Source organism: Euleptes europaea, chromosome 1 (genome assembly GCF_029931775.1).
Source record: "Euleptes europaea isolate rEulEur1 chromosome 1, rEulEur1.hap1, whole genome shotgun sequence".
Taxonomy (NCBI): Eukaryota; Metazoa; Chordata; class Lepidosauria; order Squamata; family Sphaerodactylidae; genus Euleptes; species Euleptes europaea.
In genome coordinates this window covers 141666653-141689466 of record NC_079312.1, presented here as the reverse complement: position 1 = coordinate 141689466, position 22814 = coordinate 141666653, and the positions used below count along the sequence as shown (strand labels likewise).

Here is a 22814-nt window from a genome sequence, read left to right as displayed (position 1 = left end):
TTTCCTCTTACTATATTGAAACTTTAATGCACTTTATGTATTTTTATTTTGTTATATTATGCTTCATGGTTCAGTTTTGTTCAGTTTGGCATACATCAATAATTGGTTTTAATATTATGTGTTTATACATTTTTATTGAATTATTGTATATAGACTTTATTTTAAATGTTTTTTTAATGTTGAAATGTTTTAATGTTTGATGTTTGCCACCTTGAAGAATTTATTTGGGTAGAAAGGTGGCATAGAAATAGTCTGTGTGTGTGTGTGTGTGTGTGTGTGTTAAGTGCCGTCAAGTCGCTTCCGATTCATGGCGACCCTATGAATGAAAGTCCTCCAAAATGTCCTGTCTTTGACAGCCTTGCTCAGATCTTGCAAATTGAAGGCTGTGGCTTCCTTTATTGAGTCAATCTATCTCTTCTTGGGTCTTCCTCTTTTCCTGCTGCCCTCAAGTTTTCCTAACCCTATGATGAGACAATCCAAAATGAAAAAGAAATAGTCTAGCATACTGCAATTCTTACTTCAAAAATGCATATATGTTTTTTTCTAGGAGAAGTTTTGGGGCTATTGGGGCCCAATGGGGCTGGTAAAACTACAACAATCAATATGATTACAGGAGACGCAGAACTGACTGCTGGACAGGTATCATTCGCCTCTTTATAATACAAATGAAAGTAATATTTGTGATAATTATTCTTCAGTCTTTGTGTCACTCATTCTGACATAGCGTATATTTTCCAAGCACCCCAAACACATTTTAACCTGTGTAGGGATCTATTCACTCTCAGTCTATAGCCTGTCTCCTGACATCTGCCAAATCCTTCCCATTTTTTCCCCCACACCCCTTTTCAAGAATGGCTCTTTTCCCAAAAGGTCTGATACTTGTCAGCCCCTATCCAACCAAAATGAATTATGTAAATAGAAAAGTAGTCACAGAGTAAGATGGGCAGCCCATTCCTAAGGGGGTGAGAGAAATGCGGCAGCCAGGAGCAGCGCAGGCGTGCTGCCTCCACAGAGGCTTCCCAGCTGGAATAAAGGTGAAAAACTCCATTTAAAAATAGGAAATTGGAAAATAGTCCCATTGCCTTTAGTGGGGCTACATCAGCAAAATAGCTGGCATAGCAACACCGCAGTGTGAGAGGGCATTCCCAGGGCAAAAGGGGTGAGGAAGCTGCCTAAAGGCAGCTCCATCTTGAGGAACGCCTCCCAAATCATGGTGAGCTCCGCCAGAACAACGCCAGTGGGGAGGCTGTGCCGCTATCCCAGCGCCGCACTGCTGCGTCGCTCTCTGGGGCTGGCGTAAGTGCCCCCGCACCACATAAGTGCCCCTTATCACAGTGCAAAGGGGAACTGACACTGGCGTGAGGTTACGCCAGTTCCTATGGGCTTTCGACCACCCCCTCCAGGATTGCATGGTTAATCAACAAAGATTATTTTTATTAGCAAAGTTCGAAATACTGAATTTAGTAATATTTTTTGTGAAATTAACCTGCACAATTGCTCCTTACCTTAGCAGTTGGCATGCTGATTGCTTCCTTGTACATCACAAAGGTGTTAGCCTAGTCCTTCTCATTTCACTAGGCCTATACGGCACTGTTACAAATTCTCCCCATTAATTGTCCCATACTTGGTTCATCACATGTCGTCGTCCCCCCTTGCAGTCTTTGAAATGTTAAAAGTTGCATTTATGGTGAACAAGTTCAAAGAAGATCATAACCCCAGATGTTTTGAACAGGTGCTAATAAAAAAGGCCAGTGTGATTACATCACTTGCAACAGAAGAAAATGCTACAGGTTTTCTTGGCTACTGTCCTCAGGAGAATGCCCTTTGGTCCAACTTGACTGTGCGAGAACATCTGGAGATTTATGCAGCTGTGAAAGGGATAAGGAAAGATGCTGCTGCAATTGCCATTGATAAGTATGAGGCGTGAAAGGTCCTGCTTATATGATTCACGAGAGAGTTATGGGATGCCGAGAATAAAATCTACTTTCCAGATTTATGGATTAGGATTAGGAAAGCCAGTTATTGTGAATTTTGACATTTAGGGAGGTGGGAGGGGCGATCAATAGCGGTTCTTACATATTAGTGGTCCCTGGCCCTAAGAGTATCCAGCTGTTCTCAACTAGGGCCAGGGCTTTTTTGGCCCTGGCCCCAGGCTGCTGGAATTCTCTTTCCAGTGAGACCAGGGTCCTGTGGGATTTGAAAGAATTCTGCAAAACAGAGATATTCCGCCAGGCCTATAGTTGAGGACAGCAACAATTCCATTGAATCTGGCATCCCTATCCACCCCTCCTTCTTTGGTGCTATCCTGGATTGAATTAGGGGGCCCTGGCTGCATTACCAGGCTTGACGTGGCCTGTTTTCTGAGGGTACGCCATCTGTTATTAGATATTACATTTTTAATTGGTTGAATTTAAATTGATTTTTAAAATTCTAGGTATGTTTTTATGGTTTCATCTTATTATATTGTTGTATTTTATGAAGTTAGCTGCCGTGAGTCTGGCTTCAGTTGGGGATGGAGGGTGGGATAGAAATCAAACAAACAAACAAACAAACAAAATATCTGAACATTAGTCATAATGCATTTTCAGTTGGATAGTCATCTAGCTTAAAAAATAGGAATAATTAGAAAATAGTGGGAGCCTTCCAAGGTACTCTGTTGCTGTCTTCAAAGCCAGAGTTCTTAAGTCAAAGAAGAAGTTGAAAGGGAGATATCAGCATGAAATTTGGGGATTTGAATTTATTAGTGTTGACCATAGCATGAATTGAGTGAGGCATTTCTTATGTGTTAAGGTGTTAGTAACACTAGGGAGGATGTGTAATAGCTAATTACCATGGCTGTGAATCTTTATGCTCATATTGAATACATTTGAATTTTACAGAGAAATATTACAGCCTGTACTCTTGCACCATGCCCGTTTTGACGTCACTGTTGACAGTTTTTTGTGTAACCATGTATAACCTTAGCCAGCTATGGATACACTTCAAGCATCTGATGAAGTGGGTTCTAGTCCATGAAAGTTTATGCTGTAATAAATCTGTTAGTTTTTAAGGTGACATAAGACTCCTTTTTATTTTTGTGAAAACAGATTAACAGGGCTCCCTCTTTGGAGTTTGCAACCAAGGTTATTGAAGCATCCTTGAAGTTTTTTTGGAATACTGTATTTTTTTTCCCAGTCTCATGTGAAAGGGATCAGTTTCAGAATAAACCATATATGGTTCTTGCTTTCAGACTTGTGCAAGCTCTTGAACTTCAAGAACATTTGAAAAAGGCAAGCAAGAAACTGGCTCCTGGATTAAGTAGGAAAGTAAGTTTCATTAATGTTGAACTTGTGGGCCACGTATTTAATGTTAACTGTCCTTGAATTATGCCTATATTACAACCATTCATGCCTTGTATTTATTTATTTATTTATTTATTATTTATTTATTTCCCTTCTAATCTGTCTTTCTCCCCAGTGGGGAGCCAGAGCAGCTTTCATGATTTTCCTTGTAATATATATTGATGTATATATGTGTGTATGCCTTTAAGTGAGCCCTCACAAACTAGTTTCTGTTTCTCCTATCAAAGCCTGTATTGAAGGGGCCTCACTTAGTTCTAGTTCTGTGTGTGTGTAGTTGTGAAGTTCCAAGTATTTGTGAAGCAATAAAGAAACCTGTTGCTGAAGCTTCCAGAGTCTCCTGTGTGCTATCTGGATAGGTAAACCTAATCCTACCACCAGACCCCAAAGGATACTATGTTCCTCTCCTCTATTTTATCTTCACAACAACCCTGTGAGTTATTTATTTTTGTTTGTTTATTATTTTCAATTTCTAGCCTGCCCTGCCCTTCCCAGCCAAAGCCAGGCTCAGAGTGGGTAACAACATTAAAACCAGCCTACAGGCACAGTAAATATTCATTAAAACACACCTAGCACTAAAAACAATTGTAAATAATCATCTTAAAACAGTAGATGATGACAAAAAAGATGGTTACCGCTAAACTATTGCAGCCAGATAATCCCCCATAGGTCATAAACCTAACTAAAATAAAATGGCGGGAGGGCAGCACTGATGACATTGCAGCTGTCCTTGGTTGTAGGCCTGGTGGAACAACTCCGCTTTACAAGCCCTGTGGAACTCTTTGAGGTCCCACAGGGCCCTGATGTTGCTCAAGAGGGAGTTCCATCAGGCCGGAGCCAGGGCTGAAAAAGCCCTGGCTCTTATCAAGGACAGCTGCACATTCTTAGGGCCAGGGACCACCAGTAAGTTGTTATCTGACTAATGTAATGTTCTTGGGGGGGGGGGGTGAACCAGAAGAGGCAGTCCTGAAGATACAAGGGTCCCTGACCGTGTACGGCTTTAAAGGTCAAAACCAGCACCTTGAACCTGATCTGGTATTCCAGCTGGAGCCAGTGCAGTTGATGAAGCATTGGCTGTATATGTTCCCACAGTGAGTCCCTGTAAGGAGCCTCGCTGCAGCATTGTCTACCAGCTGGAGCCTTCAGATCAATCTTGAGGGCAGCCCTACGTAGAGTAAATTGCAGTAATCCAGCCTAGAGGTGACTGTTGCATGGATCACCAAAGCTAGATCAGGGTGGGAGAGGTAAGGTTCCAACTGCCAGGCCCAGCGGCGATGGAAGAAGGCCGCCTTGACCATGGCTGTGACCTGGGCCTCCATTGACAGGGAAGCATCCAGGAGTTAGATTAGGCTGAGAATGTGTAACTGGTCCAAAGTCACCGAGCAGACTTACATGCCAGAACGTGGATTCAAATCTAGGCCCCTGTCCTGTACACCACACTGGCTCTATTCATAGTGCTAACTTTGAGATGAATCTTCAGATTTCATTGGCTTGATAGGGGTGAATAAAAGGAGGTGGAACCAAGTATAATGAAGACAGCATATACCCTAGCATATATTCCCTGTACTGCAAATGCAGCTGGTTCTGATTGAATATTGTCTGTTAAAATGTCTAAATGGGAGTGGGACTTATTTTCAAGTATTCAAGAAGTCTTACTTGCATTATACATCCAGTACAGTATGTACCTTGGAATCCTAAACAGAGTTACACCCTCCCCCAGCTCCATGGAACTCAAATGGCTTAGAAGGGTTTAACTCTGTTCAGGACTGCACTGATATTACTTCCAGGGTTAGTTGGTATTTGGTAAAAGAGTATTACACTGTGGCAGGAAACAAATCTCTGAAATTCTACGCCTTTGCTGTAAGATTGGCATTAGATTTGAGTGTTCAAAACCCATTGGGGTCCTGGGATTATAATTTTCTCTCAAACTAATCTACATTGCAGGTTTCTTGAGAAAATATGATAGCCCTCTGTGCTCCATCCTGAATGCCTTGGAAGAAAGTTATGTTATAAATGAAATGCATTATAAACATCTCTTGCATGCTAATTGGCATATTTTATCATGTTCTCATCCATGCTTTGGAAAATAGATTTCTGGGGCCTCTTCATCTGGGTGGTTGTCACTAAAGACACACAGTCTGTCCAGGAGTATGCTATCTCCCTCGCAAAGATAAAATCTGTTTTCCTCCATATTAGTTATGCTTTGCTCTGAGTGTGCTGGGTAATCCAACTGTGATGTTACTAGATGAACCGACAGCAGGAATGGATCCCAAAGGAAAACATCAAGTGTGGTGAGTGTTTAGAACTGGTTTTGTAAATTGACAGTTCATCGCAGACCATTAACACTAAATACGTATCTATGCTTATATTTCAGCACCTAAATAAATAATTGTAATTGTTCAGTGTTGTTCAGATACTTCTATTAATTCAGATACTCAGGTACATTTACTAAGTAGCCTAAAAATCTCCCATAAAATTAAGTGACTTTAATCTCCCACGCATTATGGAGTGATCTTGCTTTTGTTGTTCAAAAACTACCAAAGATGAACAAAGGAAATAGTGTCTGTACTATCAGAACTAGTTAGGCAAAAGATAGCTGAAGTGGCATGACAAGAGTATGGAGGATGATGGAAAAGGCATCGGTGTGGCTGAGGCCCAGGTGACCAGAGAGAAGTAGAACGTTTGGGCCAGAGCTCACTGTGAGGCAAGAAATGGTGTGGGGAAGTCAGGACTGGGTATAGGAACTGAAAAGCAGGGGTGTGCAAAAAAAAAAAATTCAGGAGAATTTGAATTTGAGTATATTGAAACTGGAAATTTTGGGGATTCCTGAATATTCCCGAATCCTCATACCGGTATGGTTTTTTTGTGGTTTTTTCGAGAATTTGAAAAAATTAGGCTCCATTATACCCTATGGAGAATCTTTCCAGGGCTCGGGGCGGGGGCTGTTTTTTAAGGTAGAAACACCAAATTTTCAGCATTGATGCTGGTAACTCTTCTTACAAGAAGCATCAAGTGTGATAAAGATTGTGTCAGGGAATCTAATTTTATGGGCCCATAAAGAGGGTGCCCCCATCTATCCTCCATTGAAAATAATGGAGAAAAATGCTCCCCCCCCATAAAATTAGACCCTGAGCCAATCTTTACCAAACTTGGCAGTTATTGTAAGGAGACCTATGCTGAAAATTTTGTGCCTCTACCTTAAAAAACAGTTTCCCCAAGCCCCAGAACGTTTCCCCATAGTCTATAATGGAGACGAAGGGAGGGGGGATTTAAACTTAATGCTCAGTACAAATGTGCCAGCGCATTTTTTGGGGGAGGGGGTTCTACTGCTGTAGCCAGTGATCCTGAAATAATCCCAGAAAACTGATTTTTTCAACTTTTTCGGGATCAGGATTTCCAGCTACAGTTTAAAAAGCCTCTCTTTTTTGGCCCCCCCAAAAAGCGCTGAAAAGTACTGGTATGGTATTTTCCAACTTTTTTTCTGTTCTGCTTTACCAAGTGCACACCCCAACTAAGAAGTGAAGACCATGGTATCAGGTGCAGGGCATGAAGAGGAGCAAGTAGGGATATTTGGGTGGCTACTTAATCTTGGGCAACACTATGCCTAAAACTATCTCTGTGATGCAACTCTTAAATTAATGTCAATTCTGAGATCAGAAACTCAGTTTTACAAAGTAACTGTATATTCATTTAAAACAGTATTTCTACTGTAGAAGATATTAAACCTGTACTTTCACATTTATAGTTGCTACAGCATGATTGTCCTGACCTGGATAGCCCAAGCTAGCCTGATCTCACCAGACCCCAGAAGTTAAGCAGGGTTGGCCCTGGTTAGTACTTGGATGGGAGACTACCAAGGAATACAAGGGTCACTGCGGAGAGGAAGGCAATGGCAAACCACCTCTGTTAGTCTCTTGCCTTGAAAACCGTACTGGGTTGCCATTAGTTGCTATGACTTGATGGCAGTTTACACACACACAGCATAATTATCAAATGTTTTATTTTAGAAGTGCCTTATTGACCGCTGCAGATAAAATATCATTATTATATTATTTATTTACAAAATTTATATCCTGCCATTTAGCCCAATCAGTGCCAAGTAAGACTGGCTAAGAGTTAAAATTAAGCGTTATAAAAACACTTCATAAAGCCAATTAAAACCTAAGCTAAAATACACATGTAAAAGCACAGAAAACAGGAATTAAAACAAATGGTAGGAATGTGGTATCACTAAATGAATGTTAGATGGAACAAAGAAGCCTTTACCTGCTGGTGGAAGACAGTGATAGAAGGGGACAAATTAATATCTCTAGGAAAGATTTCCATAGTTTTGGTGCCACAACTGAAAAGGCTCTCTCTTGGGTTTCCATTTGCATAATTTCAAAAGGCAAGGACACCCAAAGCAAGGATTCAGAACATAACCTTGGTGGTACAAATATATATTCTACAGATTGAGAAGATGAGTCTCTGGTTAACTTCCATGAGAAAGAGATGCATGTAGAGTTACCAACCTCAAGGGTTGGGGGGTCAGGAGATCTTCTGGAATTACAACTGATCTCAAAACTATAGAATAGGCTTGCCAAGCTCCAGGTGGAACCTGGAGAGCTCCTTTAATTACAACTGATCTTGAGACTACAGAGATCAGTTTCCCTGGAGAAAATGACGACTTTGAAGGGTAGACTCCATGGCCTCACATCTTTGCTGAGCTCCTTCCTCCTCTCCAGTTTCTGCCCTTCCAAGGCTCCATTCCTAAATCTTCAGGAATTTTCCTACCCAGAGCTGGCCACCCTTCTACCCAGGTTAACTCCCCTAGAGTAAATGGCAGCTTTGGAGGGCAGAATCTATATTACATCCCTGCTGAGCTCCCTTCTCCAAACTCTGGTCACTCCAAAATGCCTTGGGATTTCTCAAACTGGATTGGGAAACCCTAGGTGCTGGCCCAAGTACTCTTACCCAGATTCCTCTTCCACGTTCTTCCCTCTCTTGTAGCTTCTTTGGCATCTTTCTGTCTCTCCCAACAGGAACTTCTCTGTCTGGTGCCTCTTCTGCCATAGTTGTTTTTGGCATAGCTTTTCCTTATTGTCACTGGTCTGGGGCAAGAAGTGCTCCATTCTTCTTACATCTATAGCTAGCGCTGCATTTTGCATAAAGCAGGTTCAAAACAAGCTGGTAGGGTCAGGCCATTTTGTCTTCCACAACATTCCTTTCCCATAGTAAACTGTATGTTGTCTGCAGGAAAGTGATTCATGCTTTACTAAAGGGCAAAGACCAAGGAGCCATTTTGACAACTCACAATATGGAAGAGGCTGAGGCGATGTGTGACCGAGTTGCTATCATGGTGTCTGGACTGCTCAGGTAGGTTTCACAGGGCATCTTATTTTCTGGAACAGGATAAGGAGCAAATAATATGCTGATGAGAGGTGAAGGAGTCTTCACAGGCCTTTATTTTGTTCCTCCTGCTTCTCATAGGCAAAGTAGTTCAGGGTCCTATGGAGAACATAACAGCACAATTTTACATCAGCAAGCAGGGTGGTAACATAGGGTTGCTAACCTCCAGGTGAGGCCTAGAGATCTCCTGGAATTACAAGTGACTGCCAGATTACAGAGATCGGTTTCACCCCAAAATCTCCAAAAATTTCCCAACCCAGAAGTGGTAACCCTAGAGGAATCACATCCCTGATTCTCTGCAATAGCTCTAGGCCTGTGGACTTCATTCAGTTTCAGAGATTTCGGTGCAGCTGTGCAGATGCCTAGGTTGGATAACATGTGGGCAGGTGCATTCAGCAGAACAGACATAACAGCAGATGAATTATATTTCCCTTCATTAGCTGGAGGAGATATTTCAATCCTGAGATTGGCCACTTTTCAGCCCACGGTGTCAAAGGCTATATAATGCAGCACAATATGTATGAGGAGGAAGTCCCGGGATTATGTTTTTCTACTGCATTGGGATGAGGGAACCATTACTCTGTGACCTCCCAGTTCTGTCTTTAATAACTAAAGTACTTAGAAGACTACTCAGACGGTTCCAAATGTACCCCACTCACATTCCATGACCTTCATTTGCTAGATACTAAAATGATATAGATACATCATGCTTCCTCTTCACTCAGAATTCCTTTTCTTTGTTTTCAGTGTCAAGGCTAGGCAGTGCCCTTGAATCTCACAGCACAGAGGATCAAACTGGGCATATGATTACTCTAATGATAGGTGGAATGCCCTCACATTCTTGAAAACTTTTCATACACCATTCTTACCATATGGAATGAAAAAGATTTCTTCCTTCATTTGCACTATAGTTGAGTTTTTACCCTTGTACAGCCTCTGTGCCCACAGCACTGGATTAGATCCTACTCCTCCAGTAACAAGGCCTTCTCATTAAGAGTTCATTAACAGCTTCTGCCTTTCATGTTGAACTTGATAGTCAACCATTTCTCTCTCGTCATCTGATGAAATGTTTTTGAAAAGCGTAACTATTCATTTCTTTGTCTTTTCTTGGAGCTTATTTGTGATCTATGTTAAATTGTCAGATGAGCCATGTGAGCCTTGGACCTTTTATGCATGGGCTGTTTCCGTTGCCCCCCACCTCCGACTTCTTCGGGGTTTTGTTTTCATTCTGCACATTTTCTCCAACCTTTAGAAATCGCCTCACTCTCCCCTCACGTTTTCCCTGTGTTTTATGGATGCTGTTTTAGCCCAAGTTTAAAGTCTGCCTCAATCCAAAATTGAAAGCTGGTCCTGTGCATACTTGTCAATTTGGGCTTTTCTCCCCACACCCATTCTTGCTTCTCCCTTCCACTTGTCTTTCCCCTTCATCCAACTCCTCCCCTCGAATCCCATCTAGGGAGAGAATGCTGAAGTAATCACAGAGGACTCATTCAGCTGCTTATTTGGTCAGTTTTACACCAAGTGTTAGTCAGTTTCAGACCTTGGCTGAGAGAAAAGGGTTTTGTTTTGTTTTGTTTTGTTTGGGAGTGTAGGATTAGGGAGAGAATGCTGAAATAATCACAAACTACTTTATGCGGCTGCTTATTTCTCCAGTCTCCATTTAACATCCTCTTCAAACACCCCACATGGGGGGGATACACAGCTACTCAACTCAGTTAAAATGGAAGAATCCAGGGAGGGGGGGTGCCATGCATAAGTGCCTTTTCCCTGCCTGTGATCTATTGCAAGATTGATTTATCACTAGAGCACATGCATGATCAAAAAAAGGGGGTGGCAAGCCACATAACAATGACAACATTGATGATGACCCTCCCCCCTTGGCTCAGATGCTCCACATTTTTACTGGCGCATGCAGAAATTTACTCCAAGTAATCCCAAATACTCCAGGGAAAAGCCCCTGTGCAGAATGATTTGAGAATTTGACTGCAAACACTGTGCATTGAGAGAGCAGCATATCCAAACGGAAACAATCTGTGCATAAAAGGCTTTAAAGTTATTTAACTGATAGTCCTAAGCTGAATACTTATCAAATAGCAAACATCAAGAAAAATAAAATAATTATCATGTGGCATGTTCGATTATATAAGTACTCAGAGCCTGCAGTAGTTTCAAAGGTAAGAAAATTATGATTAATTGCAGTTTGTGCCCCTGTGTTGCATATTGATTCTTTCTTTTTGTAGATGCCTTGGTTCTATTCAGTATCTGAAAAGCAAATTTGGCAAAAATTATTTGCTGCAAATAAAAGTAATGGGAGTAGAGCAAGGTGAGCTTGTGAACGCTGAGATTCTGCAGATCTTCCCACATGCAGCTCGCCAGGAAAGGTAACTACCAAATCTGTCTACAGTTTGCTACAAGATTTCTTGAATTATTTTACATAGGGTAATTCCTTCAAATTGTAAATTTAATGGTCCCAGGACTACATAAATGAATTGGACACTTTACAGACAAGGTTGGTGATTCTGCATATTTATGGGTGACCTGCTCTATCAGAAAAATATTATTTTGTAAAAAAAAGAATAAAGACAAAAGACCCAACAATTACAGAACATGCTGATTGCTTTCCAGGAGCTACAGAATACTGAAGGCAGTATTTGAGTTAGGGCGTGGGGTGGGGAGGAAAACAGGATAAGAGACAGTTGGCCTGCTTATGGTAGAGGATGCTGCTACTCCAGAATAGTGCATGCTTTTCAGAGCTCTGATTTGTTTTTGGAATGATTAACTAAGACTAGAGGAACAGCATTTCTGTGGTCTTAAATAAAGGATTTTTTAAGCTTTGAAGGGGCAGAACTCTTAATATCATATAATATCCTGGAATGGGTATGTGTGAAATGAGGGGTGGGGATGTATGCCCTGAGACACACATTCTTTCTACTCCCATCTCCACCCCATCTCTCCCATTGAGCATTGAGAGGGAGAGGTATTAATATTCCTCTCTTCCATTTTACCACCCAGGTTCAGTGCTAGATGAGCAGGAAACTACACACTGAGCTCTCGAGTTTAGCAGGGCTGCAATATGGAGTTGGGGGTGAATTTCCTAATAATGCATACTATCCTCCTCTGCCGTTTCTTATAGGCCCCCAACTTGTGCTTTATATTCTTGTTCAGTTTGGCTTCTTCTTCCTCTTCCTTAAAACATTCATTATTTAAAACATTCATTATTCTACCTTATAGGAATTCAAGGTGGCTTACAATACAAACACTATAAAATGCATAGAAATACATAAAACCCATACTTTAAAATCAATAATTTAAAACTGCCAGTAGCCAGAAGAGCTAAAACTAATTAAATGCCATTGTAAATAAAGCTGTCTTCAACTGCCTACTAAAGATTGAGAATTAGGGGGCCAAGCACACCTCCCTGGGGAGTTTGTTCCATAATAGTAGGGCTGCCAATGTACCTCTCTTGTGCGCCCACCAGATGAGCTTCTTTGGATGATAGGACCGTCAATAGGCTCTCTTCCTATAATCTTAGTTCTCAGGGAGGAATGTATAAGATACCCCAGTGCTACGCAATGTAGGGTGTTACAGGTCAAAACCAACACCTGGAGTTGGGCTTTGAAGTGGATCAGAAGCCTGTGTAATTGCAGTAATATTGGGGTTGCAGTAACTGGCCCTGACCAGCAGCCTAGCTGAAGCATTCTGAACTAGCTGCAGCCTCTGAACACTCCTCCAGGATAGCCCCAGTAGAGTGCATTGCAATAGTCTACTGTAGATGTAACTAAGGCATGGGTTACTGTAGCTAGATCAGACTGAGTCAGGAATGGATGCAATTGGCATACCTGTGGAAGCTGGTCAAAAGCACTCCAAAAAACAGCAGCCACCTGATTTTCTAAGGTGATCGCTGTGTTGACCAGCACTTCCAACCTGTGCACCTGACTTTTCAAGGGGAGTGTAACCCTATCCCAGAAATGGGAGATCTCAGTTTTTGGTAGAGGTCATCTAACAAGGTGAACAAAGCAGTATCTGTCCCAAATCCCATCCTAAAGCCAGATTGAAATGGGTCCAGCAAACCAGTCTCTTACAAGAGCCCCTGGAGCTGAGAAGCAACCACTCACTCTAGCACCTTGCCCAAGAATCGAAGATTGGAGACTGCCAAATGTTCGCCAATTTGATAAGGCTCAGGGAGGGGTTTTTCCTTGTGCATTGGCACTGCAACTCCTGCTCTCAAGGAAGCATTTACCTCTCCCCTTTACCCACTCTGCCAGCCTCCTCTGGCAGCTTTTATCAGCCGGAAAGGCAAAGGCCAAGGACACAAGTGGTAGGCCTCACTTCTTCAAGGATCCTGTCTACATCCTTGGGTGCCACAAGCTGAATAGTATCCATATAAATCAGTCAAGCATCTGAGCGTGCAACCACTCCAGTATCACATGATGGCCTGCTGTGATCAATTTGCTAATTGCCCAGATCCATTCAGTCTAGGCAATTTCATCTGCAAAGTAATTAGCAAATTGATCACAGCAGGCCATCATGTGGTCAGAGTCCAATTCCCTGGGACTATGATGTAAGAAACTCTGAGCTGCACAGAACAGCTTCGCTGGACAATTATGTACAGATGCAACGGTGGTGGTGAAATATTCCTTTTTTGCTGCCATCACTCTCACAGAATAGGCTCTAATATGGGCTCTCTGCTGTGTTCAATCAGTGTCGCTCTGAGGTTTCTGCTAACTATGCTCTAGCTGTCATCTTTCCCATTTCATTGCCATCAGTTCCCCTGTAAACTAAGGAGACTGCTTGGCTCTGTTGGGGGAGAGGGCACTTAGGGCTGTCAACAGCCTAAGCAATTTCCCTGTTCCAGACAGCGGTCAGGGCCTAGACATAATTGTAAGCAGCTGAGGTCCCAAAGTGCAGTCAGGAAGACATCAGGAGCCATCAAGCACCGGGGCGGACCATCTTAATGCAGGGGTGGGGAACGTAGGGCCCGGGGGCCGTTTAAGGCCTGCAAAATCATTTGGTCTGGCCCGTCATGGGTCCTGGCAGATCTCTAGCTCAGAAGGATCTAAGACTGGTGATCCGCCCACTATGGTGACAAAAATAGCCTCTATTCAAGGCGGATGTGAGTTTGTTTTGCCGAGAAAAGGAACCTTCCCCCCCCCTTGCAGAAGAGTTAGCTATGGAGCTGCTAGGACCGCCCAATAAACTGTATTAACCCTTTCCCATACGTGGAGAAACGTATTCCCTCTGTACTACAAGAGGGCTGGGGGCGGAAGTGGCGACAATGGGGGGGTTAAAGGGGGCAGGGCCAGAATGCGTGGGGGGGGGGAGTTCTTAGCCAGTGTGTCCTCATTTCATCCCTGCAGGCGGAGGTAGCAGGAGCCGGCTGTAGAATCCAGTCCTGACCATGCGGAGCAGGAGCAACTCCGGCATGTGGCTGGATGGCTACGCCCGGCAGGTGCAACAGACCATCCTGTGCCACCAAGTGGGCAAGTGTGCCACCGGTTGGATGCCTGCCTGCTTGCCCGCGTGGGGGAGGTCATCTGGGGCAGCTGCCTGCTTGGGGCTTTGTCGGCTAATTTTTAAGTTGATAATTTTGTATGGCCAGTGATTGATGTTATAAATATCCAAATGTCCCTTGGCAAAAAAAAAAGGTTCCCCACCCCAGATCTTAATGGGTTCACCCTCACCGTCAGTATAGTACACCAAATCCAGCATTTTCTTGGTGAACAACAGAGAAGGTGAACAAGATAAGGAAACAATACTAATTGTTTCTTCCTTTTCTCCAATCTTCTTTATCACACTTAGGAACATATTTACAGGTGGAAGTGATTTATGTTGCAAGTGTATCTTGAGTCCTTGGGACCTTCATACATATGTTTTGTGAGGTACATAACTCACACCCTGAAAATTGTTGGTTATACAATCCCTTGCAGTCTGCTGCTCATCTTGCTTGGATATGTAAAACAAACAAACAAAAACCAACTTCAGTCAGAAAGATTGGAGGTTTCCTGTAGCCCATATTGTTGTTTTCTGCAAGAGTATTAATTGCTAAATATTGTTTTTCCTCCTCTTAGGATATCCACTTTATTGGTCTACAAAGTACCAATGGAGGATGCACTGCCTCTGTCAAAAGCCTTCTCCAAGCTAGAGAAAGGTAGATATATGAAACTTGGTTCTGACAATCTTGACCATTATTTTCTGTTGATGACTGATGAGTGAGAGGCACCATGTATTCTCATAGCTGTGAAAAGTATGGGTTAGTTCCAGACTAAAATTTCCACAAACAGAATTTTTTGCCATTTCCCCCTATCTTCTGCAGACTTTATTGAAGTCATTCTTTGTGGTCCCCTATCCTCCAGGAGCAGCAGTTCATGGAGATCAGCAAGCTACAAAGGGAGGGGGAGGAAAGTTCAGCTCTTCAGATGGAAAATTTACAGCCCATTCCTGAGGTTGGGGGCCAAATCAGCTTAGAAGGCTGTGGAAGGCCAGTGCCAGTGTAAATGCCACTTGAGCTGTCTAAACTGGCATGGGCACTGGTGTGAGTGCATTTAGGCCGCCGTGGAGAGGCGGCAGGGATCAATGTCACAGGAGCTGCAGTCCAACCTACGTGCCAGTGCCAGAACAGCACAAGGGCCTACGCTGTCGCCAAAGGGGGCATCCCCAGGGATGTAACTGGCGCTAGTCGTGTTTAGGGCTGTGCAAAAAAACAAAAACAAAAACAACAGTAAAATTTGGGTTTATTGGTCCCGATTTTTTTCCGGGAAACCCCAAAAAAGTTGCATTTCCATACTGGTAAATATGGGAATTCTGTTATTTTTGGGTTTCCCCCCAAAATTCGGCCATTAAAGCCTTTTTGCAGCTCCTGGGGGGGGTGTCATTTTTGCAGGTAAAGGTCCCAAATATTCAGGGTAGCTTGAAGGGACTCTCCTTGCAAGAACCCCCACGTTTGGTGAAGATTGGGTCAGGGGATCCGATTTTATGGGGTCTGGGTCGCCCCCTCCTCCATAGAAAAGGAATACAAAAGACTATTTTGCATTGCTACTATGGAGGAGGGGCCTCTACCAGACCCATAAAATTGGACCCATGACCCAATCGTCACCAAACTTGGGGGTTCTTGCAAGGAGAGTCCCTTCAAGCTACCCTGAATATTTGGGACCTCTACCTGCAAAAATGACCCCCCCAGGAGCTTCGCATAGACTTTCCCCATAGACTTTCCCATAGCTTTGCACAGGCCCAGGCAAAAATAATAATAATAATAATGGCCCATTGAAAGCTATGGGAGGACTGGTCTATGTACTGGTGGAAAAGCAGAGAAATAACTCACACAAGCCCTACCTACACCAGCAGACACCAACGCAATTCAACAGCACAAGAAACCACATAGAGAAGTCTAATAGTGAAACACAACACACCACAACAAACTCAAAAGTGGGGCCCTTTTGCCATCCCATACAAAACCTACACTATGCGCTGGGTGGAGGCCAGACACCAGCACCCAGGCACGCTCTGCCACACAACCCACATCCAGCCACATGATGCCAGGTAGCTGGAGGTCTGGGGGCTCTGCTGCCGGCCCAGATGTGGCACACTAGAAGACACCAGACTGCCAGAAAAACCCTCTCTCTAAACAAACTGAGACCAATTACAACAACAACCAAGGGGTTTCCCCCCCCCCACAAAAAAAACTAGGAAAACACCAACCAACCAACTAGCCAAGCAGAATTCAGAACTTCAGGCCCAGCCAGAATCCAAACAGTTGAACTGGGAATGGGAAACAAATCAGCCCCTCAAAGAAGCAATTCCCCACCACCACCAAGCCACAGCAGGACAAAGGCCTGCTTGCTTTTAGCAAAATGTAGCAAATTGAAAGGCCCACAAATAATCTAACTGTGTTTGAGCAAGCAAACAGTAGAAAGAAGCATGATCCCCCCCTCAATCAGTCCTTCAAACTCCACCCCACTAGCAACATTTAGAAAATAAGCCCCCAAATGCAACTAGTTGAAAAGAAAAATGATGATATTCTCAAATGTTTCGATGTCTTCTCCTCCAGGCAGCAGGCAGGCAGGCAGGCAGGCAGGGAGGAATCCAATGCAATTCAAAGCAATCCAAAGCAATCCATGCAGCAAGTAAGTAATCCAGCAGGTCAGGATGAGGTACCAAGACCCAGGAACGCAGAGGGAGAATCAGGAAGCCACCAAACTCTCAAACCTCTCAGGAATGGCCAGGTCTTTCTTTGCCCAAGTACAGAAAAGTTTAAAAATAATTCCAACTTCTGTGATTGGCCAAAGAACACTGTTCTTCCTGACCTGGCAAATGAAAGTTCATGCCCCTCCTTCCTTCCCCACATTAGATTCTCCTCCCTAGCAAAAAAATCAAGGTAAGTTGCAGCAGGAAGCAAGGAAATAGCTCTCCTTGCATCAAAAGCCAGGGGAAAAGCCGATTCCTAAAAAGCCAATTCTCTAATCGGCTTTACTGGGAATTGCCTATTCGGCTCGACTTATTCCCTCTGCCTTTTGCTACTGGTAAACCAGAGCCGAAAATAAGCCAGAATGGCAATTTTTCGGCTTATTTTAGGCTCAGGTTTATCGATATTCCCAGCCCTAGTCAGGTTCCTAAGGGCTTTTGGCACAGAAACATCCACATTTGACAGCGGAAAGTTATGCCATTGGAAGGGATGCACAGCTGAGTCGATGCTCAGCCAGGCCTCATCGCCTGCATTGCCAGGGGCGCTGACAACACATTCATAGCCCAGCTGCAGGGGAACGGAGCACAGGCATGAGGGTCTGATGCCCATGCCACCAATGGCGTCGACACCAGTCCCGATGGGCCACTGGTGCACCACCACCCTGTGCCAGGGCCATGTCCATCCTCTCAATGGGAACACATGCTATCACCAATTGCCCACTGATCCAGCCCTCAGACCGTGGCCTGTGTCCCCAGCCCTGGAGAAGCAGCAGGCTGGCCAGACAGCCAGGAACCCAACACCTCCACTCCGAGCGGCACCCCAACTCCAGCGCTGGCAGCAGGGGGGGAAGGGATGCTCTGGCAGCAGCCAACTGCAGCCAGGCCAAGATGTCCCACCCATCTCTTGAACCCCTGCCGGCCACATTGTTGCCCCTTTGGCCAGCCCCAATGGCCTGATCTCTGTACTCCCGCTGCCCCCAAGTTAATAGTCCTCTTGCCTCAACGTCTGTAGTCCTTGTCTCTCTGAATGGGTGGGTGGGGAATGGGGAAGTTGGGGGCCACTGGTATGGGGTCTCAGCCCAGCCCAGCCCATCCCCTGACCTCCTCCATGTGGACCACCATTGAGAGGAAGCAGCTGGAAGCCCGCCGTGAGTGGCAGAAGATGACTGCATGGGCCAATCACTGGATGGAGACCCCAGCCACTAATGTGACTGCTGCCAGGGGCCACCTGGAGATGACGCTTGGTCTGGGCCAGAACCTCGTGGAGGACCAGGCATGGGTGCAGGAGTCTCTGGAAAGCCTGACATGTGCAATGGGCCCTTCCCCTGCCCAGGCTGCCCTCGCTGCTGCTTCCGAGAGCTCCCCCAAAGACATGCGCCCATGCCAGGGGATGGCCCCCTCCAGCGATTGAGACATTAACCCCCACCTCCTCCACCCTTCAGCTCCCACCCACGCCCCACACCCCCACTGTGGCTGGCATGCTTGGGGGTGGCTGCAGGTGATTCCAGCCCACGTTGGGTTGGTGCATGTGGGGCGGGGAAGTTGTCACCACAAGCATGCCCTCACCCATCCTCCCTTCTGACTCCAGGAGAACCCCCTGCTGGGCCCCGCTGGCCACACCCACCGCTTGCCTCTGACTGCCTGGCTCTTCCCTCCCTACAATCATCTCTGGTGCAGGGGTGGGGCTCACACCTGGCTGGCCGTGCCTACTGCTGCCCCTCCACCCCTTGCTCCTCCCCACCGTTGCCTGGCCCCACCCCGGGTATCCACCTCCCCACTCATGCCATCTCCTCAGCCCTGCCCCCATCACCCTGGAGCACCCACGCCATTGAGCGCTTCCCATGTATTTTCTGCTTTTTTACAGTTTTTCTTGGCGGGCCGTGGCACAGTGAACTGCTTAGGAGCCATCCCAGCTACGCCATTGCTGTGCCACCCACAGCGACGGTGTAACTCCCTCCCCTCAGGAATGGGCTGTTAGTCTGGCTCTAACCAAATGTATGCAGACAAATTTCAGCATGAGTTGGCTCAAACTGTATTGCAGAAACCAGCTGTGTAATATTGTCCAACTGGCAGCAAAACATAATTCAGTTAACTTTATATCCACACAGTTAAAAGAACCTTCAGTCTGGAGGAGTACAGCTTTTCTCTGAACACTTTGGAACAGGTAATGTAATTTAAAAATACAACAACAGCACAACATTTATAGTAAGAAACAGCTGTGTCATATCCTTGATGGAAAGGGTTAATCTAGGTGGAAGATGTCTCCATTCACCATAATCCAGTTTCTTTGTGTACATTCTCTTCTTGATCAAGAACTAAGTGCAAAACAGAAGTGGGCATATAGTCACTAGCATATAGTAACTGGATCTCTACATCCAGTACTATTGCCAAGCAGGTGATTGGCATATTTTGTTTACATATGATGGGTTGGATCCAATAATCCATATAATCCAATACTCTTGTTTCTCTGCCCCCCAATAGTACTTTGCAACTCAAGGAAAGTTGATACCTGGGGTCACAAGACCTTTCTTTTTTTTGCATTCAAGTCACAGCTGACCTATGGCAACCTTGTAAGGTTTTCAAGGCAAGAGATGTTCAGAGGTAGTTTGCCATTGCCGGCCTCTGCATCACACTCCTAGTATTCCTGGGAGGTCTCCCATCCAAATATTTGCCAGAGTCGAAGCTGAGAGTGTATGACTGGCCCAAGATCACCCAGCAAGTTTCCATGGCAGAGTGGGGATTTGAACCTGGGTTTCCCAGATCCTAGTCCAACACATTAACCACTACCTATATAGACTACCTACATAGACTAATACAAGACCTGAATAGACTAATATTCACACAGATTGTGGGACTATGCTGAGGAGGGGAAAGAGGATGAAACTGCCTTTTACTTCCTCTTTTGTCAGCAGTGGGGCTGCTGGGTAGAAGAGAACAAAGGAAAGACGGATGGATCACTGGATCCAACCCGATCAGAGCTGCCAAAGCTGATAGTGTGGATTATTAGAGGAGGGGCTGTGGCTTGGTTGCTGAGCCTCTGCTTGACATGCAGAGGGTCCCAGGTTCAATCCCTAGCATCTCCAGTTAAAAGATCTGGCCGTAGGTGATGTGCAAGACCTCTGCTTGAGACCCTTGAGAGTTTCTCCCAGTCTAAATAGGCAATTCTGACTTTGGTGAACCAATGATCTGGTTCAGTATAAGGCAGCTTCATGTGTTCATATGGACTGCAGTTAGTTGCCATATTTGAGAGTAATGAATTTGAGAGGACTGGTATCTGATAAATCTAGAGTACATCACTAAAAACAGACTCTTGAGTTCTGATCAAATTTGATTGAAACTTATTTTTTTTATTTACTCATTCAAATAAATTAAAATGACCATTAGCTTCTCCAGCCGCAAATGACCTTGTTAAAATGCATGCAATTCCTTTCAGTCAGCTGAAGAAGCTATGTTTTTCTTGCATTACTAGGTTTTCCTAGAACTTTGCAAAGAACAAGAGCGAGATCATTTCGATGTGGCTCTGGATTCAATTTTTGAATGGAAACAACTGCAGCAGGATGATTTCTAAGCCGCTGTTGGCTTAATCCAAAGATTTAGTCTGCTGATCCTTTGAGGATGTGAGGGAGATGGAACAGCATGCAGTGTCTCTGCCTCATTTGTTCTGTGCAACCATTTGAAACAAAGTAGCTTGCACCAGCAGTTAGAACCTGTTTATACATTGTTTATATCAATATTTTAAACCCTCCCCACTGGATACTTTCTGTGTACTTTTGTATTTACTCAAATAATAGAGTTGCATGCCTGTAGAATGGAGACCTCGTAAGACAACAACCTGAAGTTTATTCATCTCTCTACTTCTGTGTGACTAATACCCATAGTAGCCATGTGCATTAAAGCTAGGGACAAAGAAAAAATATACTATTTATTCAAATAGTGTGTGTGACCTACATCAAAAAGTGATTAAAAAAGGATGACTTTATAACATATGGAGATATGATAAATTCTCAGGGAGAAATCAAGTATTGGCAAATGATAAAGATGCCATCTGTAAAACATCTTGTACCAGTTCTCTGATCTGTTGTGAGGATGTAAATTTAATTTCATTTGTCCATAGCCTTTCCCATGTTGTCATATGTATCACCTCTCCAATGTTTTGCATCCATTTTATCATAGATGTTTTTACTTGTTCCAGAGCTGTTTCGTAAGATAGTAGAAGTTGATAGAGTTTAGCTAACAAATGATCACCTGATTTCGAAATAATTTGTTCAAATTCCGTTAATTTTCTGCTACTGCTGTCTGTTGGTTAGTCACTTCTCAAAGCATGCACCAACCAATGATAGACAAACCATGAAATCTTTCTAACAATAGCTACTATATTTTCAACTAGTTTCAAGATTTAAAAAGGATATTCATAGGAAGAGGCATAATAAGGAAGCTGACTGAAGATGATTAACATCAAAAACAACATATATTAGGACAAATTTATAAGCTATTTCAATTTAACACAGGAACAAAACCAGTGAAAACATGTATGGTAAGATGGTTGCAAAAATTTGAGGAAGAAATATCTCTCCAACAATGGGAAAACATATGGACGAAAGATATAAAATTCACAGCCAGTCAAACATTCCTGAGAAAACTGGTGTAAGATGTTTTATTGGTGGTATATTACTCCAAAGGATAACGAGAAGATGGACAAGAACTACAAAGAGAAATGTTGGAAATGTAAACAAGTAGACAGCACTTTTTATCACATGTGGTGGAAGTACAAAATGACCAAAAACATTTGGAAAGAAATACATGCCGAAATTAAATTTACTATGAAAGCCAAGAGTATGTGAAGGGGAAATCAAGCCTGTCTCCCCCTACTCAAAGATTGGGGTTTGTGGATAATGGCTTGCTCCGATAAGACACAGAGGATTGACAGGAAGAATTTATTACATGGAGAGGGAAGTCTGAGCATTTTCTCTAAGTCAGCAAAAGCAAACCTCTCAGATAGTCACAAGATGTCTTGCGGTTTTATACATATGAGTAAACAACTACATTTGGCATTAAGACAATATAAAATAATGCTAATAGAGCTGATTAAGCCATCTGCGCATACCCCTACAGAGCAGTTTCCTGACATAGTTTCAGACCAACCTTAACTGTTATTAAACTTGTAAGAGCACTGGTACAACAGAACCCACTCAGTGTTGTAAGCAGAATTCCCAAAAGTTGCTGTGAACTGTTTTACGTTCCCTGCACAATGGTCTCTTTTCCTTGCACAGAGTTCATTTTTTAGCTAAAGCATGTGATTACTGATTCTTGCTAATGTCAAGCTTTTAACTAAGCCAATTTTACATTGGTCAGGCTCTTTTGGTCAGTAGCTACTCAAGCTAGGCCTTGGCCTGTTTTCATAACCTCCCTTCATATGCTATTGGGCATTTTGCCCAAAAATATTCCAAAAATTTCAGAAGGATTGCTTACATACATGATAACAGTGGCCAGAGTTACATTTGCAGCAGAATAGAAAGCAGACAAGTGTGCATGCTGGGAAACAAACTGAATATGCAGTGACAGCAAAATTAATGAACTATATTAATAAAAGACCAATTAAATAATTTCAAAATAAATGTAAAGCATACTACTTATATTATTTTTTTGAAAAATGGGAAGCAGAGGAGGTAGTTGAAATCATATATATGAATTATTAATAATATTCTTGATACGTCTTGAAAATGTGTTAAAAGGGGGGAACATTTCAATATATTATGGATAGATGATAATAGATGAACTCAATTTTCAATATTTGGGAAGTATTTTTAGAAATGTATAATAGCAATAGCCACTGCAAGGTTTTTAAAAATCTATTCTGTTTCATTACAATTCATCTTAATTATTTAACATCGAGTATCATATGATTTATGC

At 43.5% G+C, this 22814-nt stretch overlaps 1 protein-coding gene across 1 annotated transcript in view; it reads left to right on the top strand.

Annotated features, from left to right (window-relative positions):
- The window catches only part of LOC130476773 (ABC-type organic anion transporter ABCA8-like), a 145924-nt gene extending 125434 nt beyond the window's left edge, over window positions 1-20490 (top strand). The window contains exons 31-39 of the mRNA XM_056848765.1: window positions 548-639; window positions 1733-1914; window positions 3230-3305; window positions 5535-5629; window positions 8574-8693; window positions 10967-11107; window positions 14795-14874; window positions 19013-19068; window positions 20374-20490. Coding sequence (XP_056704743.1) covers window positions 548-639; window positions 1733-1914; window positions 3230-3305; window positions 5535-5629; window positions 8574-8693; window positions 10967-11107; window positions 14795-14874; window positions 19013-19068; window positions 20374-20472 — 941 coding nt within the window. The 3' untranslated portion in view covers window positions 20473-20490. The remainder of the gene's footprint in view (window positions 1-547; window positions 640-1732; window positions 1915-3229; window positions 3306-5534; window positions 5630-8573; window positions 8694-10966; window positions 11108-14794; window positions 14875-19012; window positions 19069-20373) is intronic.
- The last annotated feature ends 2324 nt before the right edge of the window (window positions 20491-22814 follow it).